General features: G+C 39.0%; 1 protein-coding gene across 3 annotated transcripts in view; it reads left to right on the top strand.

Annotated features, from left to right (window-relative positions):
- The window catches only part of RPS6KC1 (ribosomal protein S6 kinase C1), a 195,688-nt gene that overhangs the window by 152,103 nt on the left and 18,835 nt on the right, over positions 1-24,750 (top strand). For all 3 annotated transcript variants that reach the window (XM_043924639.1, XM_043924640.1, XM_043924641.1), the window contains 2 exons: positions 11,431-13,011; positions 13,283-13,372. In XM_043924639.1, the coding sequence (XP_043780574.1) occupies positions 11,431-13,011; positions 13,283-13,372 (1,671 nt within the window). The remainder of the gene's footprint in view (positions 1-11,430; positions 13,012-13,282; positions 13,373-24,750) is intronic.

Raw genomic sequence — 24,750 nt, 5'->3', positions numbered from 1 at the left:
CAGATGGAGGGAAGACCTCCATATGTAGTATTTAATAGGAAATTCAGAAGGGGCTCCATGGTCTCTCAGGTATTAAGAGAGTTAATTGCGTGTGTGAATTGGATAACTAATTCACCTTTGTTCAGACATTATAGACAGCTTTTATCTGAGGATACCAGTGCATTATAGACATTATTGAATTAGAGGTCATGTCATCTGATAGCGAAATACAGCCACCTCTGGTGTGGAACAAAATAACTTGCATAGTAATAATCCATAATAATTTAGAACAAGGTCAGTAGGATGAATGTAATTATAGTCAATATTCTATTACCCAGTGTGGATTATTCATGTTGGAGATAATCTGGTAAATTTTCAATCCTAGTTTACCTCTGCTATTTGAAGCTTCCTCTTCCTGTTTTTCCTTTTCCTTCTCCAAATATTTTTTCTTATGCCATCTTCTTATCATTTCTTATACTTCCTAAAGCTCATATTTCAAATGATTTTACCTTATTACTGTAGAAGATGTTTATAATTTGCTTTAAAGCCATAGACATGTGGCTTTCAAATTTTTCGGTTTTAGAACTGTTTGTTATCTTCACCAAATTTCTTTTTCTTTGCTGTTGACCATGCCTGCCTTTGAATGATCACATGGCCATGGAATTTGTCCTGGATTATTTAAATTGGGGAGAAGGTGGGGGGATGTGGGTGGGGAGAGGAGAGGAATTGCTTTTGACAGTTCATTTTGGGTGTTTATTGTTTAATTTTAAAAAGATTTTATAATACAAATATATAGTAGTAGAAATAGGGACTCTGGATTCATTTAATATTCAGCAAATTTATTGAGTATGTGCTATCTTTTAGGCTTTCTTTTTGATGAACAAGACAGGAAAATAAACTTACTTCTTGTGGAGAGTCAAACAGAAAACAAGAGTGATACTATCAGCTAATAATGGGGACTGTGCTCATTTCTGGGGCTTCCCAGGTGGTGCTAGTGGTAAAGAACTGGCCTGCCAATGCTGGAGATGCCAGAGACAAGGGTTCGATCCCTGGATCGGGGAGATTCCTTGGAGGACGGAATGGCAACCCACTCCAGTATTCCTGCCTGGAGAATACCATGGTCAGAGTATCTGGCTGGCTATGGCCCATAGAGTCACACAATATTGAACACAACTGAAGCGACTTAGCCCGCACTCATGCTCATTTTTAACACAGAGTGATCTAATCGAGAGTGACTGGTTGACAACTTTAGTTATTCAAGGAAGCCTACTCTAAAAAAGTGACATTTTAGAGGAGTTCTGAATGACAAAAGAAATAACCCTTTGAATGTAAGGTGGAAGCCTGTTCTAGGTATAGGGATCAGTGTGAAAAATTGAAGGCAGAAGCAAACTTGGTTTGTTTGATGAACAAGGATGGAGACCATTTGGTTGGATCTAGCAAGCAATCGACAGCTTTGGTGGTATATGAAGCTACGGAAGAAGTAGGCAGGAGCAAGGTAGAGACTTTGGCTTTCATTCAAGGGCATTGGGAAATGATTGGACATTTTAAGCAGTGACAAGGTCTGATTCACATTCAAGAAAATCCCTCTGACTGTTGTATATGGAATGGATTATAGAAAGTCAAGAGGAGACCAGTGAGTAGGCTAGTAAAGTAGCCTGGGCAAGAGATGATAGTGGCATGGTCTTCTGGGATTCTAGTGGAGTTGCTTTGGGGGTAATCAGTGGGACCTATGTGGGCTTCCCTGATAGCTCAGTTGGTAAAGCATCCACCTGCAGTACAGAAGACCCTGGTTCAGTTCCCCAGTCGGGAAGATCCTCTGGAGAAGGGAAAGGCTACCCACTCCAGTATTCTGGCCTAGAGAATTCCATGGACTGTGTATAGTCCATGGGATCGCAAAGAGTCGGACACGACTGAGCAACTTTCACTTTCACTTTTCACTTTCAGTGGGACCTATGATGGATTTAAGGTTAGGGAGAGAAGACTTTAGGATAATTTCCTGGATTTGGCATGAGCGGTCAACTGAACTGGATGGCGGACAGTGTGTTATCTTTTACGTGTCGCTGGTACTTTGTCACCTCTGTGAAACAGGAGTTTGTGCTTTTATCATAAAAATACCACTTTCCTATGCGTGAGTAGCTATTACTGAAAAAGTAAACATTGAAGAACTGTTTTCTCCATAATATGAATGCTTGAATATTTATGATTTAGGCTTTAACTTCCCTTTGCTTATAGAACTATTCATTTTTCACATGAGTCTCTTGGACTAATTTTCTTAACATTTTAATTCATTCAGTTAGAAATATTTTGGGCACTCTCTGGGCTCTTAGTTTTAACATGCGTCCATGCATGCTAAGTCGCTTCAGTTGTGTCTGACTCTTTTGTGACCTTATGGACTGTAGCCCATCAGGCTCTTCTGTCCGTGGGATTCTCCAGGCAAGGACACTGGGGTGGGTTGTCATGCCCTAGGATCTTCCCAACCCAGAGATTGAACCCACGTCTCTTATGTCTCCTGCATTGGCAGGCAGTTTCTTTACCACTAGCACCACCTGGGAAGCCCTAGTTCTAACATGTTCTGTGCTCACTCGCTCAGTTGTGTCCGACTCTTTGCAGCCTCATGGACTGCAGGGTACCAGGCTCCTCTGTCCATGGGATTCTCCAGGCAAGAATACTGGAGTGGCTTATCATGCATGCCCTCCTCCAGGGGATCTTCCCAACCCAGGGATCGAACCCAGGTCTCCCACATTGAAGGCAGATTCTTTACCGTCTGAGCCACCAGAGAAGCCCCAGATCTAATGTGGTAATGAGCAAAATGAAGAATATGCCTTCATGGAGTTAACAGTATAGAGGCAGAGCAGACAGTAAGCAAACACATCAGTAAATATATGAGGGAATGCCAGAAGGGTGAGTTGAGGGTTTCTATTTTACGTAGAGTGGTCGATCTTATTAAGAAGGGGACATTTGGCAAATGACCTGAGGGAAGTGAGATGGGAGCAGATGTGGACGTGGGCGGGAAGAGTATCTTGGCGAGAGAGAACAGGTGCACAGGCCTGGAGGCAGGAGTGTGTTTGCTCTACAGGAAGCGGCAAGGTCAGCTGTGGCTGGAGCAGAGGGGAGCGTGATAGGAAGCGGTCTCGTGGGAGTGGGGACACACGTGGGCAGGTCTGGTGTGGTCTCCTGAGACGCTTTAAGAACATAGTTTTATTCTGAATGGATAGGAAGTTACTGGGGGATAGTGAGCGGAGCAGTGACAAGGTAGGGATCACTCTGGTTGCTTGGTGAAAAACAGAATCTAGGAGGGAAAATAGAATTTAGGAGGGAGACCATTTTGGAGGTTGTTGAAGTAATCCAGGAGAAGTCGACGCTGGCGTGGACACAGTGGTGGAGGTGGTGAGAAATGGTTGTTAGATCGTGATTGCATTTTGAAGATAGAACTGGCAGGGTTCTGCCTTGTATGACTCCATGGCTGGGGCTCAAATAACTGAAAGAACAGTTCCCATCTACTAAGATGAAGAAAGCTCTGGGAAGAGTAGATTTAGAGAGAAAAACTGGAGATTCAGTGTTGGACATTAGAGTTTGAAAGTGAACGTGTTAGTCGCTCAGTGCTGTCTGACTCTTGGCAACCCTTGGACTGTAGCCCACCAGGCTCCTCTGTCCATGGAATTCTCCTGGCAAGGATAGTGGAGTGGGTTGCCATTTCCTTCTCCAGGAGATCTTCCCAACCCAGGGATTGAACCCAGGTCTCCCACGTTGAAGGCAGATCCTTTACCGTTGGAGCTAACTGGGAAGCCCCTTTTGAGTTTGAGTTGCTTGTTAAATTAAATTTCTAGGTGGCGTTGAGTAGGCAGTTGGAAATGGCAGACAGGATTTTAGGAGAGAGGGTTAAAACAGGTATTGTTCCTATGAATGGATCTCTTATTTTAATTCTGTTTGAAGAAGAAAAGGTGAGAGAAACAAATATATTCAGTCAAGGCTATGCGTATCGTTAAAAACTTCAGGTTCCTAAGGTTAGGGATTATGATTCATTGTGTATACAGATACCCGCACTTACAGGAATGCTTGGTACACAGAAGGAGCTCAGTGTATAATTGTTCAATACTGAGTAAGAAAAGATGAATGATTAGATTACAAGAAAGTGATTGGAAAAGCATCTGAGCATGAGCATACCAATTAGGTGGGGGAGAGGAAAGAGCTTCTCCTCAAGATGCCTGAGGACCCAAGGGATGAAATGATTCTTACTAGCTAGTTTCTAAAAAATATTATAAAACGAATATTGAAAGAAATTCACGCTAGATGGAAGTCTATAAAATAGAAATGAAAATTATTCCTTTTTCACTTTGATGCCCAAGAAATACGGGGAATATTTTCAGAAACTTCCTTTGTATATAAACATACACTACGCCCTCTTCTTGCCTTTTCTAAATCCAGCTTGAATATCTGGAAGTTCACGGTTCATATACTGTTGAAGCCTGGCTTGGAGAATTCTGAGCATTACTTTGCTAGCGTGTGAGATGAGTGCAATTTTTTGCGGTAGTTTGAGCATTCTTTGGCATTGCCTTTCTTTGGGATTGGAATGAAAACTGACCTTTCCCAGTCCTGTGGGCACTGCTGAGTTTTCCAAATTTGCTGGCATATTGAGTGCAGCCCTTTCACAGCATCATCTTTTAGGATTTGAAATAGCTCAACTGGAATTCCATCACTTCCACTAGCTTTGTTTGTAGTGGTGCTTCCTAAGGCCCACTTGACTTCTATTCCAGGATGTCTGGCTCTAGGTGGGTGATCACACCACCGTGATTATCTGGGACATGAAGATCTTTTTTGTATTGTTCTTCTGTGTATTCTTGCCACCTCTTCTTAATATCTTCTGCTTCTGTTAGGTCCATATCGCTTCTGTTCTTTATTTTGCCCATCTTTGCATGAAATATTCCCTTGGTAGCTCTAATTTTCTTGAAGAGATCTCTAGTCTTTCCCATTCTACTGTTTTCCTCTATTTCTTTGCACTGATCACTGAGGAAGGCTTTCTTATCTCTCCTTGCTGTTCCTTGAAACTCTGCATTCAAGTGAGTATATCTTGCATTTTCTCCCTTGCTTTTCACTTCTCTTCTTTTCACAGCTATTTGTAAGTCCTCCTCAGACAGCCATTTTGCTTTTTTGCATTTCTTTTCCATGGGGATGGTCTTGATCCTTGTCTCCTGTACAATGTCACAAACCTCTGTCCATAGTTCTTCAGATGTTCAAGCTGGTTTTAGAAAGGGCAGAGGAACCATAGATCAAATTCCCAATATCCATTGGATCATCAAAAAAGCAAGAGAGTTCCAGAAAAACATCTATCTCTGCTTTATTGACTATGCCAAAGCCTTTGACTGTGTGGATCACCACAAACTGGAAAATTCTTTAAGAGATGGGAATACCACACCACCTGACCTGCCTCTTGAGAAATCTGTATGCAGGTCAGGAAGCAACAGTTAGAACTGGACATGGAACAACAGACTGGTTCCAAATCGGGAAAGGAGTATGGCAAGGCTGTATATTGTCACTATGCTTATTTAACTTATATGCATCATGAGAAATGCTGGGCTGGTGGAGCACAAGCTGGAATCAAGATAGCCAGGAGAAATATCAATAACTTCAGATATGCAGATGACACCACCCTTATGGCAGAAAGTGAATAAGAACTAAAGAGCCTCTTGATGAAAGTAAAAGATGAGAGTGAAAAAGTTAGCTTAAAATTCAACATTCCGGAAACTAAGATCATGGATTCCGTCTCATTACTTCATGGCAAATAGATGGGGAAACAGTGGAAACAGTGATAGACTTTATTTTTGAGGGACTCCAAAATCACTGCAGATGGTGACTGCAGCCATGAAATTAAAAGATGCTTACTCCTTAGAAGGAAAGTTATGACCAACCTAGATAGCATATTAAAAAGCAGAGACATTACTTTGCCAGCAAAGGTCCATCTAGTCAAGGCTATGGTTTTTCCAGTAGTCATGTATGGATGTGAGAGCTGGACTATAAAGAAAGCTGAGCACCAAAGAATTGATGCTTTTGAACTGTGGTGCTGGAGAAGACTCTTGAGAGTCCCTTGGACTGCAAGGAGATCCAACCAGTCCATCATCAAGGAAATCAGTCCTGAATATTCATTGGAGGAACTGATGCTAAAGCTGAAACTCCAGTACTTAGCCACCTGATGTGAAGAACTGACTCATTTGAAAAGACCCTGATGCTGGGAAAGATTGAAGGCGGGAGGAGAAGGGGACGGCAGAGGATGAGATGGTTGGATGGCATCACCGGCTCAATGGACATGAGTTTGAGGAAACTCTGGGAGTTGGTGGTGGACAGGGAGGCCTGGCGTGCTGCAGTTCATGGGGTCGCAAAGAGTCAGAAATGAGAGGAAACTCTGGGAGTTGGTGGTGGACGGGGGGCCTGGCGTGCTGCGGTCCACAGGGTCGCAAAGAGTCAGAAATGAGAGGAAACTCCGGGAGTTGGTGGTGGACGGGGGGCCTGGCGTGCTGCGGTCCACAGGGGCGCAAAGAGTCAGAAATGAGAGGAAACTCCGGGAGTTGGTGGTGGACGGGGGGCCTGGCGCGCTGCGGTCCACAGGGGCGCAAAGAGTCAGACACGACTGAACTGAACTGAACTCGCTCTTCATCTTCCTGATTTTTAAAAACAAATGGATTTCACATATTGTTCTATAGCTTGCTTTTTCCATCCTAATGGTGTACTTTGATCATCTTTCCTTGTCAGTGCCTCATATAGATGTCTATATTCAGAGAGGCAGTATAGTATAGTGACTGAAAGCAAGGATCTTAGAGGCAGACTGCATTAGCTTGAAGGTTGGCTCATAATTTACTAGTGGTGACCTTTGCACAAATTATTTAGCCTTTCTATGCCTCTGTTTCCTTATGTGTAAAATAGGGATAATAAGAATTATGTAATAGTTATGTAATTAACTGTAATGATTACATAGGGTTGATGTAAGGATTAAGAATAAGTAAAATACTTAAAATAGTGCCTAGTACATGTTTGCAGTATTGTTGTTTATTTATTTTTGAATAGATACAGGGTATTTATTTGGTTGTGCTGAATTACCATAATTGATTTAAGTAGTCATCTGTCAATTGTTGTTTAAATTGTTTCCAGTACTTGTCCCTATACATCTTTGTACATTTTTGTTTTGAGAGTTATTTAAATAATAGTTTATTCTAATAGATGATTGATTATTGATTAGAATAAATTATTTAAATAATTTATTTAAATAATTTATTCCAATAATTTATTAGAGTTGAATTAAATAACCTATGACCTACGACTTTCATTTCTGGTATTCTGTCCTGATGAAATAGTCAGAGGTGTTAAGTATTTGTAAGTTAAACTATGAATATACATTATTTAAATTCTAATAGTAAAAGAATGGAAGCAAATGTTCAACAGTAGAGGAACATTTAGACACCTTATCTGTCTATCTCATGGATATGCTCTGTAGCCATTCAAGTTTGTGTTCTCATGAAATTAGAAAACGTTTATGATAAGATGTCAGTTATGAAAAGTCTGAAAAAAAAAGTTTGCGGGTGAATTATGTATTCTGAATTTTTTGCTGTTCTCCTTGTCCTTTTCTGTATTTAAATTTTTTTTCATAGTAAAACTATTATATGTGTCTGTTTTAGAATAAGAAGAAAACATGACCAAAAAAATGACATTTTTAGTGTGCATGTTTTCCTTGAAAGATTTTCAAAAATTTGTAAAAATATCATTGTTTTAAAACTCTATTTAGTAAATATTTTTAATTCCTATTATTTTAATTAGTACACAGAATCCTTTCTTTGTAGTTATGAAGACCCTGCAGTCTGGTAAAGGAGCTGATGAAAGCATAAAAGTAATATTAGTAAGAAATAGGATGTTATTACGTTTATGTAATAAGAGGGATGAAGTGATCAGAGGATTCTGAGAAGTTAGGAATTGTATCCAGTGAGGACATATAAAAAAATTAATAAAAGAAAACAAATTCTGAAAGACCTTTAAGAATGGATAGGATTTTGACAAGTAGATATTGGGGAAACTAACTGGGAAGAAAATTCTAAGTGGTATAAGTATCAGTTCAGTTCAGTTCAGTCGCTCAGTCATGTCTGACTCTGCGACCCCATGGACTGCAGCACGCCCGTCCTCCCTGCCCATCACCAACTCCCGGAGTTTACTCAAACTCATGTCCATTGAGTCGGTGATGCCATCCAACCATCTCATCCTTTGTCGTCCCCTTCTCCTCCCACCTTCAATCTTTCCCAGCATCAGGGTCTTTTCAAATGAGTCAGTTCTTCGCATCAGGTGGCCAAAGTATTGGAGTTTCAGCTTTAGCATCAGTCCTTCCAGTGAATATTCGGGACTGATTTCCTTGATGATGGACTGGTTGGATCTCCTGGCAGTCCAAGGGACTCTCAAGAGTCTTCTCCAACACCAGAGTTCAAAAGCATCAATTCTTTGGCACTCAGCTTTTTTATTTTTTTTTTTATTTTTTTTAATTTTTTTATTAGTTGGAGGCTAATTACTTCACAACATTTCAGTGGGTTTTGTCATACATTGATATGAATCAGCCATAGATTTACACTTATTCCCAAAAACCCAGCATGGGTTGTATGTGGAGAAATTCTGTTTGGGTAAAATGCCATGGTGATTTGAGGGAGAGAACCAAATCATGGATTGATACTGCATTAGTAGGGGTTTAAATGCCCATATGGGGTTGGTACATCATTCAGTGGGGCTTCCCAGGTGGCGCAGTGGTAAAGAATCCGCCTGCCAATGCAGGAGATGAGGGTTCGACACCTGGGTCAGGAAGATCCCCTGGAGGAGGAAATGGCAACCCACTCCAGTATTCTTGCCTGGAGAATCCCATGGACAGAGGAGCCTGGCGGGCTATAGTCCAGGGGGTCACAAAAAGTCAGACGCAACTGAAATGACTGAGGATGTACATCATTCAGGAGGTGGGCAGCAGGGGGATTTAGGTTCTTGGAGAAATGACATGATGAGATCTGTGCTAAAGTGAAAAGATTACTTGGGTAGCAATTAGTATGGCAGGGCGCCTCAAGAAGGACTGACAGTAGGGGTCTAGTTGTAGCTGTAACATTATTCGAGGAAACGCAGAGTGATTGGAGGAATTAAAAGAAGAGGAGGACTGTGGGAAGCATGTGTAGATCTTATAGGACTTTGAAACTTGTCAGATATAGGAAGAACAAGGGAGAGAAAATAGTCCAAGTTTGGTCCAAAGCTTTTGTGCCTCAGTAGCTCTGAAGTCAGAGAGAGGAAGTGATCTGGGGAGCAAAAATAAAGAAGTTAAGCACATTCGCTTTTACATTTGAGCAGCTCATCCAGGTTGTGTGTGTGTGTGTGTGTGTGTGTGTGTGTGTGTGTGTGTGTCTCGTTCAGTCGCGTCCGACTCTTTGCGACGCCATGGACTTTGTCTGGGACCCCAGGCTCCTCTGTCCATGGGATTTTCCAGGCAAGAATACTGGAGTAGGTTGCCATTTCCTTCTCCAGGAGATCTTCCTGACCCAGGGATCAAACCTGGGTCTTCTGCATTGCAGGTGGAGGCTTTTTTTTTTTTTTACACTGTCTGAGCTACTTGGGAAGCCCAATTAGCCTAAAAAGAAATGCAGCTTTGCTTAGAACTTTATTAGGTACTGTTCCTTGCTGATTACTGGAACGTTACAGCTACGGATAGTGTCCACTTTGTGGTGGTGTATCTCATCACGAATGAGTAACCATTTGAATTAACAAGCATTGAGTGATGCCTGTCATTTCCTGCACACGGTATAGGCAGTAGATATATAAAGATGAAAAAGACTTGGTCCTGTTCTTAGAGTAGTTATCATCTAAGAGCACTGAAAACAATGTACAACATTATTTTTGGATTTCACACAAGAATCCCAGCTTCAGGGCAGGCATTGCTTGTTTATTTATTTGGTTGCACTGTGTCTCCGTTGCTGCCCCCAAGCTGTCTCTAGTTTTGGCGAGTGAGGGGCGTGCATTCATTCATTGTGGTGCGAAGCCTTCTCATTGCAGGGGCTTCTCTTGTTGCGGAGCACGGGCTCTGGGCCCTCAGGCTTCGGTGGTTGCAGCACAGGGACTCAGTAGTTGCGACTCATGGGCTTAGTTGCTCTGTGGCATGTGGGATCTCCCCAGACCAGGAATCAAAGCCACGTCCCTTGCATTGGCAGGTGGACTCGTAACCACTGGACCACGAGGAGAGTGCCACGGCAGGTGTTATTACTAGTGTGCCAGTGAAGGTATTTGTGATAAGAGGAATGTCATCGTTGTTGTCAAAGAAATCAAAAAAGATGGAGTCGATGCATAGCTTATTTTGTGTGTGAGTGAGTGAATTTCAAAGCCATATATGAATCCTTAAACTAGTTTGAATATGAGGAAATGAGACTCTGGAGTATAATCTAGTGATGACAGAAGGTTACCTAAGAAAAAGCCACAGGAAAAAGTTAAAAACCACAATGTTCTGAATTATAAAAATGGGGCAAGACTGTAAACTAGATTATTGGTAGAAGATGTCTGAGTATCCTAGGATTAATATTATGACAACTACCCTTTATAGCATTTACTCTCTGCTGGGCACCATGTTGGATATTTATGTTATTTACTGAGTTCCTTTAAATGAAATGAAATGCCAAGGAGAGAAAGAGTTTTTGGATGCTTCCGTTGACTTTTTACACATATAATTGACTGTCAATGATTATTTTCCCTAAGATTTAGTTGTTACATGATATTTAATAATGACATTTAAAAATGTGCTGAAAAAACTGCCTTAACCTTATTAGTATACAGGGTTTCATTTTTAGTGCATTATTTCCTATTTTTGGAAGCAGTAGTTTTGTCTTCACAAAGTATGTTCCCACAATTACTGCTTTTAAGATTTATGGATCACACTTAAGTATTCTTTCTTTTTTGTAATGCTGTTTTCTTGTCAGTAGAGCTTCGGTGGCCATGCTTGAAAACAGGCCATTATTAACAGAGCAGAACATAGATATTTCTAGAGTAAATTATATTTAACTTTAAGTAGAATTTTAGCTGTGAAATTTCATATTAGTGTTTGTTATAACCAGTTGCTCTTCAAAGGAAGAAATAGGTTGATATTTTTCAAAATAATTAATATTAGGTGATATGCTTGAAACTGTACTCACCAGTAATAAAATATTTTATTTTACTTAGTTTCTTTTTTCATTGCAAAAATTCTATTTAAACTCTTTGTTGTCATGAATCCCAAATCCACACTTGACTGTTCTTCAAGAAGGCATTTTTATTAAAATGCTTCTTACAGCATACTTGACATTAATGGGTTTCATTGACTTGTTTTTGATTATTAGAATACTTTTTTGTTTTTCTAGTGGCTTCAATATATAATCATTAATTTGGGGTTCTTAAATTTTTTTTTTTTTTGGTTGTACTTGTTCACAGGTGGCAAACTCTGGTCATATATCAGTAAGTTTCTCAACAGAAGTCCTGAAGAAAGCTTTGACATTGAAGAAATGAAAAAGTCTTCAGTTGCTAAAGTTCACCTGCAACAGCCGACTTGTAGTTCCCAGGACAGCACCAGCTTTGAATCCAGAGGAAGTGATGGTGGAGCCACTCTCCAAGTTCTGCCTTTGAAGACTAGTCTTACTCCAAGCTCTCAAGATGATAGCAACCAAGATGACGGTGGGCAAGACAGCTCTCCCAAATGGCCAGACTCTGGCTCAAGTTCCGAAGAAGAATGTACTACTAGTTATTTAACATTATGCAATGAGTACGGGCAAGAGAAGATTGATCCAGGGTCTTTGAGTGAGGAACCTTTCATGAAGACTGAAAGGAATGATGTTGATACCAAAGCTATAGAAAACTTCCCAGGACAGCTTGCTACTGACAGCGACAGCCCCAGCAGACAGCTGAAGTTCTTCCCTGGAGATGATGGCCTTGAAGCAGCTAGTTCTCCAAGAACATCAGATTCCCTCAGTAGATCTAAAAACATCCCCATGGAATTCTTTAGGATAGATAGTAAGGACAGCACTAGTGAACTCCTAGGACTTGATTTTGGAGAAAAATTGTATAGTTTAAAGTCAGAACCTTTGAAACCGTTCTTCACTCTGTCGGATGGAGAGAGCACTCCCAGGCGTGTTAGTACTAGTGAAAGCAAGATAGAGTGTGTAGCTCAGGACACTATTAGCAGGGGCTCAGATGACTCAGTCCCCGTTATTTCTTTTAAAGATGCTGCTTTTGATGATGTCAGTGGTACTGATGAAGGAAGGCCTGATCTTCTTGTAAATCTACCTGGTGAACCGGAGCCAATGAAAGATGGCATGGCAATGGGACCTACTAAGTTCACACAGACTAATATAGGCATAATAGAAAGTAAACTGTTGGAAACCCCTGATGTTTTATGCCTCAGACTTAGTACTGAACAGTGCCAAGCACATGAAGAGAAAGGCACAGAGGAACTGAGTGATCCCTGTGGGCCTAAAGCCCATGGTCTAACAGAGAAACACTACATACAGGGGGATCTTGGGATGTTATTTTTACCGGCTGTTGATCATAGTGATACGGGAGATATGTCTTTGTTACACAGTTCAGAGTCTAAGTTCCAAGGACTTAGCGTGGTTGAGTCACCAGGAAGTGCAAACAACACAGAAGAAAGCTTATTCCACATTTCTGACCCACTCTCAGGTGCTAATGAATATAATGCAAATACAGACACTTTAAAAACTGAAGAAGTCTTGCTGTTTACAGATCAAACTGATGATTTGGCTAAAGAGGAACCCGCTATATTTCAGAGAGACTCGGAGCCGAAGGGAGAGAGTGGGCTAGCACAAGAAGGAGACAAGGAAATACATCAGATTTTTGAGGACCTTGATAAAAAATTAGCACTCAACTCCAGGTTTTACATCCCGGAGGGCTGCATTCAAAGATGGGCAGCTGAAATGGTGGTAGCCCTTGATGCTTTACATAGAGAGGGGATTGTGTGCCGCGATTTGAACCCAAACAACATCTTATTGAATGATAGAGGTCAGGAACTTTTGCAAATGCATTTCTTTTTATTCGCTGTTGCTTCCAATTAACTGAGTAGGCGTTTTATCTTGTAATTAGTATCTTCATTTCCTGTCTAGAGCTTCATTATCAGTGCAGCAAATTCACCCCCAGTAATAGCTTCTAGTACTTAATGATGCCATTATTCTTAATGATACTGTTTTTAGCTACAAAAGGAGTAATTACAGTTCACTTCTGCAGAAAATGGAAGAGAAAAATGTTTTGATTTCTCCTGTCGTTTTGTTTTTAGGACACATTCAGCTAACGTATTTTAGCAGGTGGAGTGAGGTTGAAGATTCCTGTGACAGCGATGCCATAGAGAGAATGTACTGTGCCCCAGGTTAGAGCCATCTCCTAAATGTCTCACTTGCAAAAGTAGTTCAGTAGCTCATTTCTTTATCAAAGTTGTATTTTCACTAGCCATTGACAATATATTGGATCTGGTTATCTCTTTAACCCTTTAAAAAAGATTATTTGGGGGATAAAATCATTATATGGTTCATAGCCATATGTGTATATGTATATTTGTTAGTGTATGCTCTTAAATGGGTTTATACTTCTTTTAGAACTGGCAATGAATTTGTAGACATGTCTTAACTTCTTAGTGTTTAAAAAGACCTTTACGTATCCTGAATCTCTTTAAAAAGAAAATTATTTATTTGACTGTATTGGGTCTTAGTTGTTGCAGGCAGGCTTAGCTTTTTCCATGGCCTGTGGAATCTTAGTTCCCCTACCAGCGGTTGAACCTCTGTCCCCTGCATTGCAAGGCAGATTCTTAACCACTGGACCACCAGGGAAGTCCTCCTGAACCTCTTCAAATGGATCATTGTTATGATGTGAGAAGTACATGACTAAAACAATAAAATCCCTAAGGCTAAAAATGGATAAAAATTGAAATTAAAAAAAAAAAAATACAATCTTGTGACTTCAGTGATGAGCCATCCTGACGTTTTAGAACAGATTTTAAGGAATTCTTTCCATATTTGAGACATTTTAGGAAGCATATTCTTCTTGTTTTGAAATAACCAAATATCTGACCTAACAGGTTTCTCTTACTGTATTATCTTTGTTTTCTAAAATTAAGAGACTTATTTCTGGGGGTCTTAGGTCCTTTGCTGATAATTACAGGTCTCTTAAGCATGTGAATTGGGTTTGAGCTTCTTTCTCTGTCATCAGTGCAGATGGGGCTGTGTTTGAATCCGAAGTTTGTTCACCTTTTGCCTAGTGTGGGCTTCCCTCATAGCTCAGTTGATAAAGAATCCACCTGCAGTGCAGGAGACCCCAGTTTCATTCCTGGGTTGGGAAGATCTGCTGGGGAAGGGATAGGCTACCCACACCAGTATTCTTGGGCTTCTCTTGTGGCTCAGCTGGTAAAGAATCCGCCTGCAGTGGGGGAGACCTGGGTTCGATTCCTGGATTGTGAAGATCCCCTGGAGAAGGGAAAGGCTCCCCACTCCAGTATTCTGGCCTGGAGAATTCCAAGGACTGTGTAGTCCATGGGGTTGCAAAGAGTCGAACACAACTGAACGACTTTCACTTTCACTTTCATCCCCTTTGAGTGGCCTAAGTTGCTTTACTCATCACTGCTCTGGCTTTCAAAGGAGGTTCAAGCTGATTGTACTGACATGATCTGCTTAGTTGTTGATTAATACGATACTTAATGCTTACTAGCAAACCAGCGTTTTGTTGATGCTAACATTGTTTCCCTGCATAATGGGAAATGATTATAATTAGGATTGAAAGAGCTATATTGTTTTTAGTTATAATTTTCATTGCTAAGAATTATTTCTTTATTGGGAAATAGAAAAGTGTTTCAATATGCCAAGCAGATATCCTCAAACTATTTCCTGAAAACAATGATTTAGATTGTCTTCTTACTGTTATACCCTTTTCTTTTCTCTTTCATCCCCCAAATTAGGATTGTTTAATTTTGTTTCTTCCTAAGGGCAATAGAGCATGCCTACATTTTTTTGTTTCTCACAAATAGATAGTATTATGCTGACTTTTGATCTTATTAGTATGATATAGTTAATGGGATAACAAAAAAAATTTCATAGAAATCACTTTATTATGGTTATCTGGTTTATTTTTGACAGACTTTACCCCTTTCTAATTTGATATTAAATAGTATTTTAGGTACCAATGTATATAAATATATGTGTTAATATAATGAATTTCAAGGTTTTATTGTTCAGTAGCTAAGTTGTGTCTGACTGTTTGCGACCCCCTGGACTGCAGCATGCCAGGCTTCTCTGTCCTTCATTATCTCCCGGAATTTGCTCAGATTCACGGATTTAGGGTCAACATTAAATCTGGGAGGTTTTTTTTTTTTTTTCCAGTAAAACCTGTTAAATCCTTAAGTGTAGTATAAACCTCACATCAGAACCAGATGTTTGTGGAGTAGTTTAATGTTTATAACTGACTCTTTTCTTCCTATTTTTCTTCTCACTTTCTTGTTGAAAACTATCTGTAGGGTTGTACTTTGGCTTTCTAGCAGATTATTTTTCTTCAAAGCACAGACATGTTTAACATCCATAGCATGTTGACCCCCTGAGAATTCTAATATATGTGGAACAAAACCATATGACGTTCATCAGCAGGTACACACTTTCGGCTCTGTATTTGGCTGAATACAGTTTTGTGTACTGAATTTAATACAGATCAGTTTCCAAGTTATAATTTTTAAGCCTTTTCCCAAAAATCACAATTCCCAAAGTTTACCAGCAGGTGGCAGTCTACCATTAATGGATTTTTGCTGTCATCATCTAGGTTGTCCTTCACTAACATTCGAAAAAAGCTGTCGTCTGAAGAAGGGCTTTGTTTTAATTATTTACATAAAAGAATTGCACTTTAAAGCTTTTTGAGTTACGAAAGTGTTATAGTATTGTGGCATATATTGAACAATGTGACAAGTCTCTTCGTTCCTTGGACCTATTAATTTGTTTTACCAATAGGATAAAACTCAGATCAGTAATGGCCTTAATTGAAAAGTAACGCTGGTATTCTAGTTTAGATGATTTGAAACCTAGAGTTGCAGAACTCAAAGTTAAGTTTGTGTACTCCTGCCCATTGCTTGTAATGAAGGGGAATTGCATTCATAAGGAGCAAAAATTTGTGATTTACCGTTTCTTTCAAAACTGAATAGCAGTGCTGCTGATAAAAATACAAGTAGACTTTGCTCCTCTTCTCAGAGGGGTGAAAGCAGTGATAAGAAGCTAACGTTTCAGTGGTTAAAATCACGAATCAATGAACACACGGGGACATAGAGTACTAAGTTATCTTTTGATCTATCCCTTGTAGTACTAAGGGTTGAAGTACTTCTCCCATGTCCCCCTTTCCATCCTGTTTCCCACCTCTGACTTTAGTATTATTGTCCAAGTAACTCTGAAGCACGTTAAGCTGCTGATGTTTGGTTAGAAAGTAAAGTGATCAGAAGATTGTGATGAGAACGACTCACTTCTGTTTAAACAGCACGCAGCCTCTCCCTCACCACTCCTCCCTCCTGGGAATCCTTATCACACATTTGTCCTAAAAACATTGTCCACCTGCCTTGTACTCTATAATATCAGCAGTGTATCTTTTTATCTTGTGGATGATGTGCCTTTATATTTTGAGAAAATTTTCCAGTAACAGATTCGACAGAAACTTGAGCAAATGCCAAACTAGCAGGGGGGCCATTATTCTGCTCTATAAATAAGTTTAAAAAAGAAAACACACACAGAGAAACCTGTGAATCAACATGTTTTGGTCTAATTGAGGGGAAAAGCAAGATAGATAAATTTTGAAATGCAAATGATCACCTTCTGTTATTTAAGTATAGTTTCTGCCAACTTTGAGATCTTAGATTTTAAAAAGTCATAGTTTAACACTTCAGTGATGTATATACCACCAAGGATGTCCGATGTTCACAAGTTTCTACAGTGAAACGAAGAACTTAAAAAAGTTGTCACTTTTTTATGTTAAAGAAAATAAATCCAACAACAAAAAGACAAAAACCATGGCGCTTTCTCTGTCTACATCTGTGAAAAAGCCAGCAAATAAATGGGTGCAGCTGCAGGCCCATCAAGAGGGTCTTGAGAATACGAATTCACTGATCAAACCCAGCCCTGTTTTCAGAGTAGAAGCCATTCCTTTTATATTCACTTTGTATCCTTAGATTATCCAGGATGATTCTCTAGAAAGGTTTTATTTTAAATAAACATCATTCATGGCAAATGGGTTCCTTTCATACCGTAGAAACACAGAGCAGAGTTCACGAAAAGAAAAAGTGAAGAAATAGTCCCCAAAGTGGGGATAGATTTTACAGCGTGACAATATAAATATAACACTATCTAGTTTACATCTAAGGAGAGTTTCAGATATTTATTAAGAGACGTCTAGACAGATTCTCCTATTTTTTTAAAACTTATTTATTTTTAATTGAAGGATGATTGTTTTACAGTATTGTGTTTCTTTCTGCCATACATCAATCTCCTGTTTTTTGTTATGAGAGATTTTAGGATAATCTGGAGTATTATAGAAAAACTGGAGTTAATTGGTTATTCTTCTCCAGAGGGCTTCCTTATAGTTACTCTGATTTTATTTCTGTTTGTATATACATACCTACAAACACAGATCTATGTAAAAGATTTTATGTGCTTTATCACTGGAGCTATTAGCTTATCATAATATAGACTAAAATTTTTGTTACAGTATTTCAAATATAGAGGAAAAATAAAATGTCAAAAAAGTATTTTTTTTCTTTTACCAGTATTTTTTTCTTAGCGGTCTCGTCTTTCATCATCAAAAAGCAGCTAGAAAATAGTCCTAAGAATAGTAAGCACATAAAAACACAAAAGACTGGATTTGAAAGTTTAATCTAGTTTAATAAAGACAAGTGAGTAAAATTTGTTTATATGTTAGTTTTTATGCTAACATAATCACTTAAGTTTTCCATTCTAGTCCTAGTCTTAACAAGTTGATATGGTATCCTATCAGCGTGTCCTTCACCTTTATTTTCCACCCTATTATGAGCCTTTATAAATGCTTGAGATTTACATTGATATTTCTCATTGAATTCTTTTCACACTTGAGAATTTATAGGTCAGTGTGTGTGTAAATTGAAGAAGTCCAAAGTGCTTTTTACCACAGCCCAATCTCCACGCTCCCAGATGTCAAATGACAGCTTTGCTTCCTCTCTTAGGCGATTTCACACTTGGAAACAGCTCACAGCTGACGGTGAAAAGTGAAACATAGAAAAACCATGCTGAAAACTATCTGCAAAATTCAGTTTTAGAGCATGACATTTATTTACTACCTCTCTTTGCTCTTGCCTGATTATTGTCAAATAATCCATGAATATATTTTGGGGGCATAGTCTCTCCTGCCTTTCTCCATAAGCATGCTTTATACACGATTAGTTGCCTTTTAAGCATGGTGTTCTGTGTGACAGTTATGTATTTGATAATCAGATCTAAGACTCACACCATGGATGGTTTAAAATACCATGAGGGCATCATAGGTTTAAGATTTAGAATATTACAATGGAATTGAGAATTATCAAAACTCAGTATTCTGAAATCAGCCATTAACTCACTGCGTGACCTTAGGCAAGGTATTTAAGACTTTGTAGGCCTTAATTTATCAGTAGTGAAATAGATTTTTAAAAACTTCTTTCTTAACATTATATTTTGAAAAAATTTCAAACATACAGAAAAGTTGGAAGAATTGTACATCCATATTTATGTTACCTAGATTCTGCATTTAATATCCTATAATATTAATATTTGCTTTATCATATATCTACCCGAAGTAGATTTATTGAATATTGAGAAGATGCCAGATGTCAGATGATCTAATAGCCTTCTTATACAAAATTTAGTCAAAATTGGAGTCCATCTTATTAAGGCAAGAACTTTTCCCCTAAGGAATAAATACTGATTTCTTGTCTAACATCAGTAAGTTAAAAAATTATTTCACTTGGAGGACTTTCTAAGTATTCTGTTTTTACTCATATATCATTTTTACATAAATGATATGCAATATGGAAATGAGGAGTTTATGGAAAATATTTTCATTTGGAGGAAAATAGCCAAGACAGCTCTTGAGTAGTGTGAAATACAAATGCCAAGATTTTTAACAAAGTTGTCTAAAAGAAGAATCATTTAGATCTCAGAATTTCTGGGTCCTGGGTAACTTCACCGTGAGTGAGGAATCTAATTTTAAGCCTGCGAAGTTGATAGAGAAAGCAGACGAATATAGATGTATATTTTGAAATATTAATGTTATAACCAGGAAGTATGTCTGTATTTCTGGTGTAGTCTTCCACCCCGTAGGAAAAGGAAGAAAAAGGCAAGAGGGAGCTATAGAAGTAATTTTAAAAGAGTGAAATATCTGTGGTTAATATTTAAACGTCATGTTTCAAACAGAAGCTCTTTTGTTTGATTTACCCTTAAGCAAAACTTCAACGGTAGCTCTCTTGTACATAGTAAATGTTTTAATGTTTTCCTCTAATGATTAGCAAGTACTTTTAATCTTTTGCCTTTAGTTCCTAATGTTATAAAACTAAATCTATATCGTCTTTGAGAGAAGCAGTATCTTTTCAAGTTTGCCATAGAACAGTGGATATTTTACATGAGGAAAATTCTCTCCATCAGCGGATTCCACCCCTGTCAATGCCCCTGTGTACTGATGAAGCTTGTGCCCTGAGTATATTAGGTTAAGCAAAAAGAGGTTCAAGTCAACCTAAGTCTTAATTAACCGTGTCCAGGAGGGTGAGAGCTTTCTGATGGAAAGAAGATTAAAGGGTTACTTTATGTATGTTGGGCTTCCCAAAGAGCTGAGTTGGTAAAGAATCTGCCTGCAATGCAGGAGACCTTGGTACGATTGCTGGGTCGGGAAGATCTGCTGGAAAAGGGATAAGCTAGCTACCCACTCTAGTATTCTTGGGCTTCCCTTGTGGCTCCGCTGGTAAAGAATCCACCTGCAATGCAGGAGAACTGGGTTCGATCCCTCTGTTGGGAAGATCCCTTGGAGAAAGGAACGGCTACCCACTCCAGTATTCTGGCATAGAGAATTCCATGGACTGTATAGTCCATGGGGGTCACAAAGAGTCAGAAATGACTGAGCGACTTTCACTTTCACTTTTGTACGTTTGAGGGTCTGGAACCTTGGGATCGATCCCTAGGTAGGGTGTATCCTGAAGCCCTCATGAATCCCTTAATAATGGGCCAGTCACCTTCACCTCTAAATAGACTCATTCTGAAACCATACTTCTCATCAGATCAGAATGTGATTTGGATCTAGTGGTAAAAATGAGACAGAGTAATAGAGTATTTAGTCCTTGTTATTTGGCACTTGAGTAAATAATTTATTAGTCCCTCTCAAGAGAAGAAATTCTTTAGCTATTAGAACTAGAGAATTGATAAGGGTAAACGAATTGATACTGTATTTCACCTCTTCTGTGTAAAAACAATGTCTCTGTCCATTTCCTAGTACTACCTGATATTGGGGAATAAGGGGTTTACTTCAAGCTTTAGATTATTAAAAAAAAGTTAATTTTCATCTCTTATTTCCTCCTAATCTTTCTCTTTATGATCTTAGACAAATTTCTTTTTTAGAAGAGGAACATGAGATTAGATACTTAAATGGTTTTAAATAATAGCTGCGTTGTAATGCTTCTTAATTTTAAGACCAAATGTGTTTTCGGCAATTGTTCAATTAATTGGCCTCACTACCACATTATTCTGAAGAAGATGGGGAACTATCTTTTACTTCTGATATTTAACACAAAGATGAAAGCTGAGTTCAACATTACATACCAGAACTCCTGGCAAGCTACTTTGACCAAATCCTCAATTTTTATACGATAAAATCTTGTCAGTTTGAATCGCCAGGAAGTAACCAAGTCTGATGCCTTCTAAACAGTTATTCATAAATACTTCCTTCAAATAAATGTTTAAAAATCCTAAGCTTTTAAAAAATTGATGATAAAGCAAATAGAATCCCTGAGGCTCCCTTCATAGCAGTGCGTGAGCTCCGCCTGCCTAATGCAGCAGAGAAGCAGGGAGACGGAAGACCGCGCCTGTCGTAGTCACGGTTTCCAGTTAGCCTTTTTCTCATCAATCAACTGTAATGGCTTTGGTTGGGTAACACGGTGACACCTGATGGCTCTTCAGAACGGAGTTGTTGTGATATGATCAATGGAAAGTGGAGCGTGCTGTTGGATTTTTTCCTCCCAGAAATGCAGGGTGAGAGTTCAGTAAGCAGGACTGTACAGAGCTCAGAATTAGAGTCAGTCAGTCAACCAGAAGTCATCTGGTAGTTACCTGTTTCTTATTTTATCTCACAGAAAACGATGTAGTAACGGTACCTATAAACTTCCTTGAACAAGTAATTTTTGGCTCTGGAATGCTGCATCTAGTTAAATCAAGGAGTCCTGACCCAAGTTGTGCAGATAATTGTGTAAAAGCTCAGACCATGGTTGCCAGGTCACCACGACAACAAGGAATTAAAATGTGGGTAGTGAGAGAAGCAGAATTCTGTCAAACCTCACCTGAATTGTCTTAGTGTGGTGTGTTACTCATGTTCAGGTCTCCACAGTACAACCCAGGGCCCAGGGTTTCATATCATTAGATTACGTGGAAACCACCCGAATTAGTCTGGTGCTGGTAGGAGGCAAGGCTAGAGACTGGGATGAGCCAAGGGAGGGCAGGAGCCCCGCCTTCCTAGCATCACCAGAGGCGTGAGGAGAGGCACAGAGCTCGGCCGCTGCAAACTCTCCCCTCCGGAAAGTCCCAGCCCCTGGCATCGGTCTTCTCTGGTGACATTCTAACAAGTCTGAGTGATGCAACAGCAGCGACTTTTAAGCAGTCCATACACTCTGCTTGACAATAAGGTATTTGAATAATCAGTTGAGTACAATGTTGAAGGACTCTTATGGAGTATGGAGCCAGATAACTGGGCAGCTTACGTTTTCTGAAATACAGATAGAACTTTATTAAATAAAAAAGGAGCAAGATGCCCATTTGAAAGGGTGGGCTAGGAAATGCAGATTTCTAGTTAGGGATTCCAGGCTGTAGTTAGGGATTATCTCCAGCTCACCCATTTGCAGCACATTTCATGTCATTGTGTCTAGATTCCTTCCATTGAACGGGGGCAGAGGAAAGCTCAGTGTACTTGCCAGTTCTGTCTTCCTACTCCCAGGGCTTTCAGTTCGTTTTCCTTACCACATGCCATCCATGCCAGGACAGACTGTAGCAGTCACACTCTGCAGAGGGGAGCCCTGGAAAGTGTACACTTGACCGCCCCGTTTTAAGCCACCATCATCTCTTCCCGGGACTATTGCAGTCCTTAGCTCGCTGACCTCCATTTCTGCCTTGTTCTAATCTGGGTTTCATCCAGCAGCCAGAGTGATGCTTTAGATAATGTTTAAAACTTTCTGACCTAACACATGAAAGATGCAGAAAGACTTTCTGTAGATCTCTGTGCTCAATGAGACTTAAAGAAAATGCATGCAATGCATTCTTTGCAGGTGTTTTGAATGCATCGTGCTACAAAGAACAAGGTGGAGATAGTTGTTCAACACACATTTATTAATGTGCTGTGTGCCAGGTACTGTGCCTTGGAGCTAGAAATAAGACATATTTGGTTTGCTATTGACAGTTACTGTTGAAGATTTGTGTGAAGAGACAGCCCAAACAGTAGACATACACAGTTAGTTAACTAGGACGCTAATAGACTTTATAGGTGAATAGTTACGTTTACAGAATTGTAATTTACCAAGCTAACAAAAGATATGCTTAGCTGTCCCTCTTCTCACAGTTTAGTTCCATGTATTGTTGGATATATAAAGAAAAAAGAAATATTTTCTTCCATGTTTCTTTTAGCTCTATAGTCATTATCTGTAGTGGAAGACTAATGCTCAGCCCCTGCATAGAAAATCTTTATACACAGCAAGAGCTGGTGAGAGAAATTGACTAGAATTTTGTAATTCTAGTTCCTTTCAATTAGCAACAGATGCTGCAGGGAAAGACTGTCTGTGTAGAAACACAGGACTAATGTTTCCATGTTCTAGCTGACATGGAATGCTCATTGCAGAAGAAAGATATTCTTTTCCCTGATTCACATATATCACTGATGATAGATCACATTAAAATAAAAATTTCTGTCTAAGGCCATTAAGGAAGTCTGACTCCTTTGGAAGAAAGTTAACAAACTATTTCTTTTAAATTTTACTGAACATTTACAGAATTTATGGAAAATCTAAACACCATAGCTTTTTTTTTTGATACTGTAAAAGTGTATGTGATGCTTAATTTTAAGTTTCGTAAGAATGTGGCTGAATTTTTTTTTTTTGATTCATTTTTATTTGAATTTTGTACAAGTTTCAATTTCATTCTTATATGTGAATATCCTGTGTGGCTTAATTTTTATATTGTCTTATTCACCAAAGATCTCTCTTTTATTTTAAAAGCTTCTATATTTTTCTTACCTTTTTTTCCCTAAAAGAGAGACTTGGAATCCTTGAGTCATAATTAGTGTCAAAATTTAAAGAATTGTTTTGGGAAGAAAATCCTGTGACATTAGAGAACTGCATTTACCGCCCCCCCCCACCGCCCCCCTGCCACCTCCCCTCAAAGTATACTTACTACTGATTATCATTTTAATATGTTCTATAGATGTATGCCTTTAAAATTGTTCCATCATTTTGATATTTGGATCAAGTGCTCCATAATTTATGTAACTAATTCTTTTAGAATCTAAATGTTGGCTTAATTTTACTATTATATGAATACTTTATTTGCAACAATAGTTGCTTTTTCATTGAGTTTTATATGACCTCTTAATAACAGTTCCATAATTACTGTAACTTCGAGAGTGAAGAGAAATGAAGCGTCTGAGATTCTATTTATTAAAAAGAAGTGTAGTTAAGGGAAAAAGTTTGGGAGAGATATTTAAATACTCTAAATTTAAATAGAATTTCTTTATATGTGAACTTACTGTATTTCCTATCATATTCTGAATGGAAGAGAGCAGCAACAATATACTGCCAGAGGGAAGTCAAGGAATTGTCTCTTAGTATTTTTGGAATGCAGGTGAGTAGCTATTTGTTGTTATCAGTAGAGGTAAGGAGAAGGATGCGATGATGTGTGGATCTCCCTTAGTGGAAAAACCAGGGAACAGAATCAAGTGACGTCACCAGTCTGAAAATGTGCCTTAACAAATTCATCAAAGCCTAAATGCGGAATACCAGATTCCCTTCTTTATCAAGCACCGTAGCAGTAATGTCTCCTAAAGAAAAGTAAATTCTAAATCTGGGGATTCACACTTTAAATGCAAGGTAGTTCCTTCATCATAAACCTTTATAGGAAGGTTGGTGTTCATTTTTAAAGCTTGGGTTTGAGACACGTTTTCTAGCTTTTAAAATTTTCTGTACAATTTCTCGCTTAGTTTTAGCATTATCTACAGTTCTTTTTGAGTCATGTCTTTGACAGATCCACGTGGCTTTAACTGTGTAGCCCTAGAAGGCAGGGCCTGGGTTGGTAGATAGTACATGTTGTGATTTCAGTAATGTTGGGATCACCTGGTCTCTCCAGCGTCTCAGACTTCATGTAGTCTAAGAGTGTATACTTTGCGTCTCTCCCTTCACTTCTCATACACATGGAGATTTTTATTTTTGTCTCCTGAGTCCAGGGTTTCTGCTTTTTTACTTTTCTGGAGTGAGGCTGCTTATAACAC

Source organism: Cervus elaphus, chromosome 14 (assembly GCF_910594005.1).
Source record: "Cervus elaphus chromosome 14, mCerEla1.1, whole genome shotgun sequence".
Lineage (NCBI taxonomy): Eukaryota > Metazoa > Chordata > Mammalia > Artiodactyla > Cervidae > Cervus > Cervus elaphus.
This window is presented reverse-complemented; position numbering and strand designations above follow the sequence as displayed.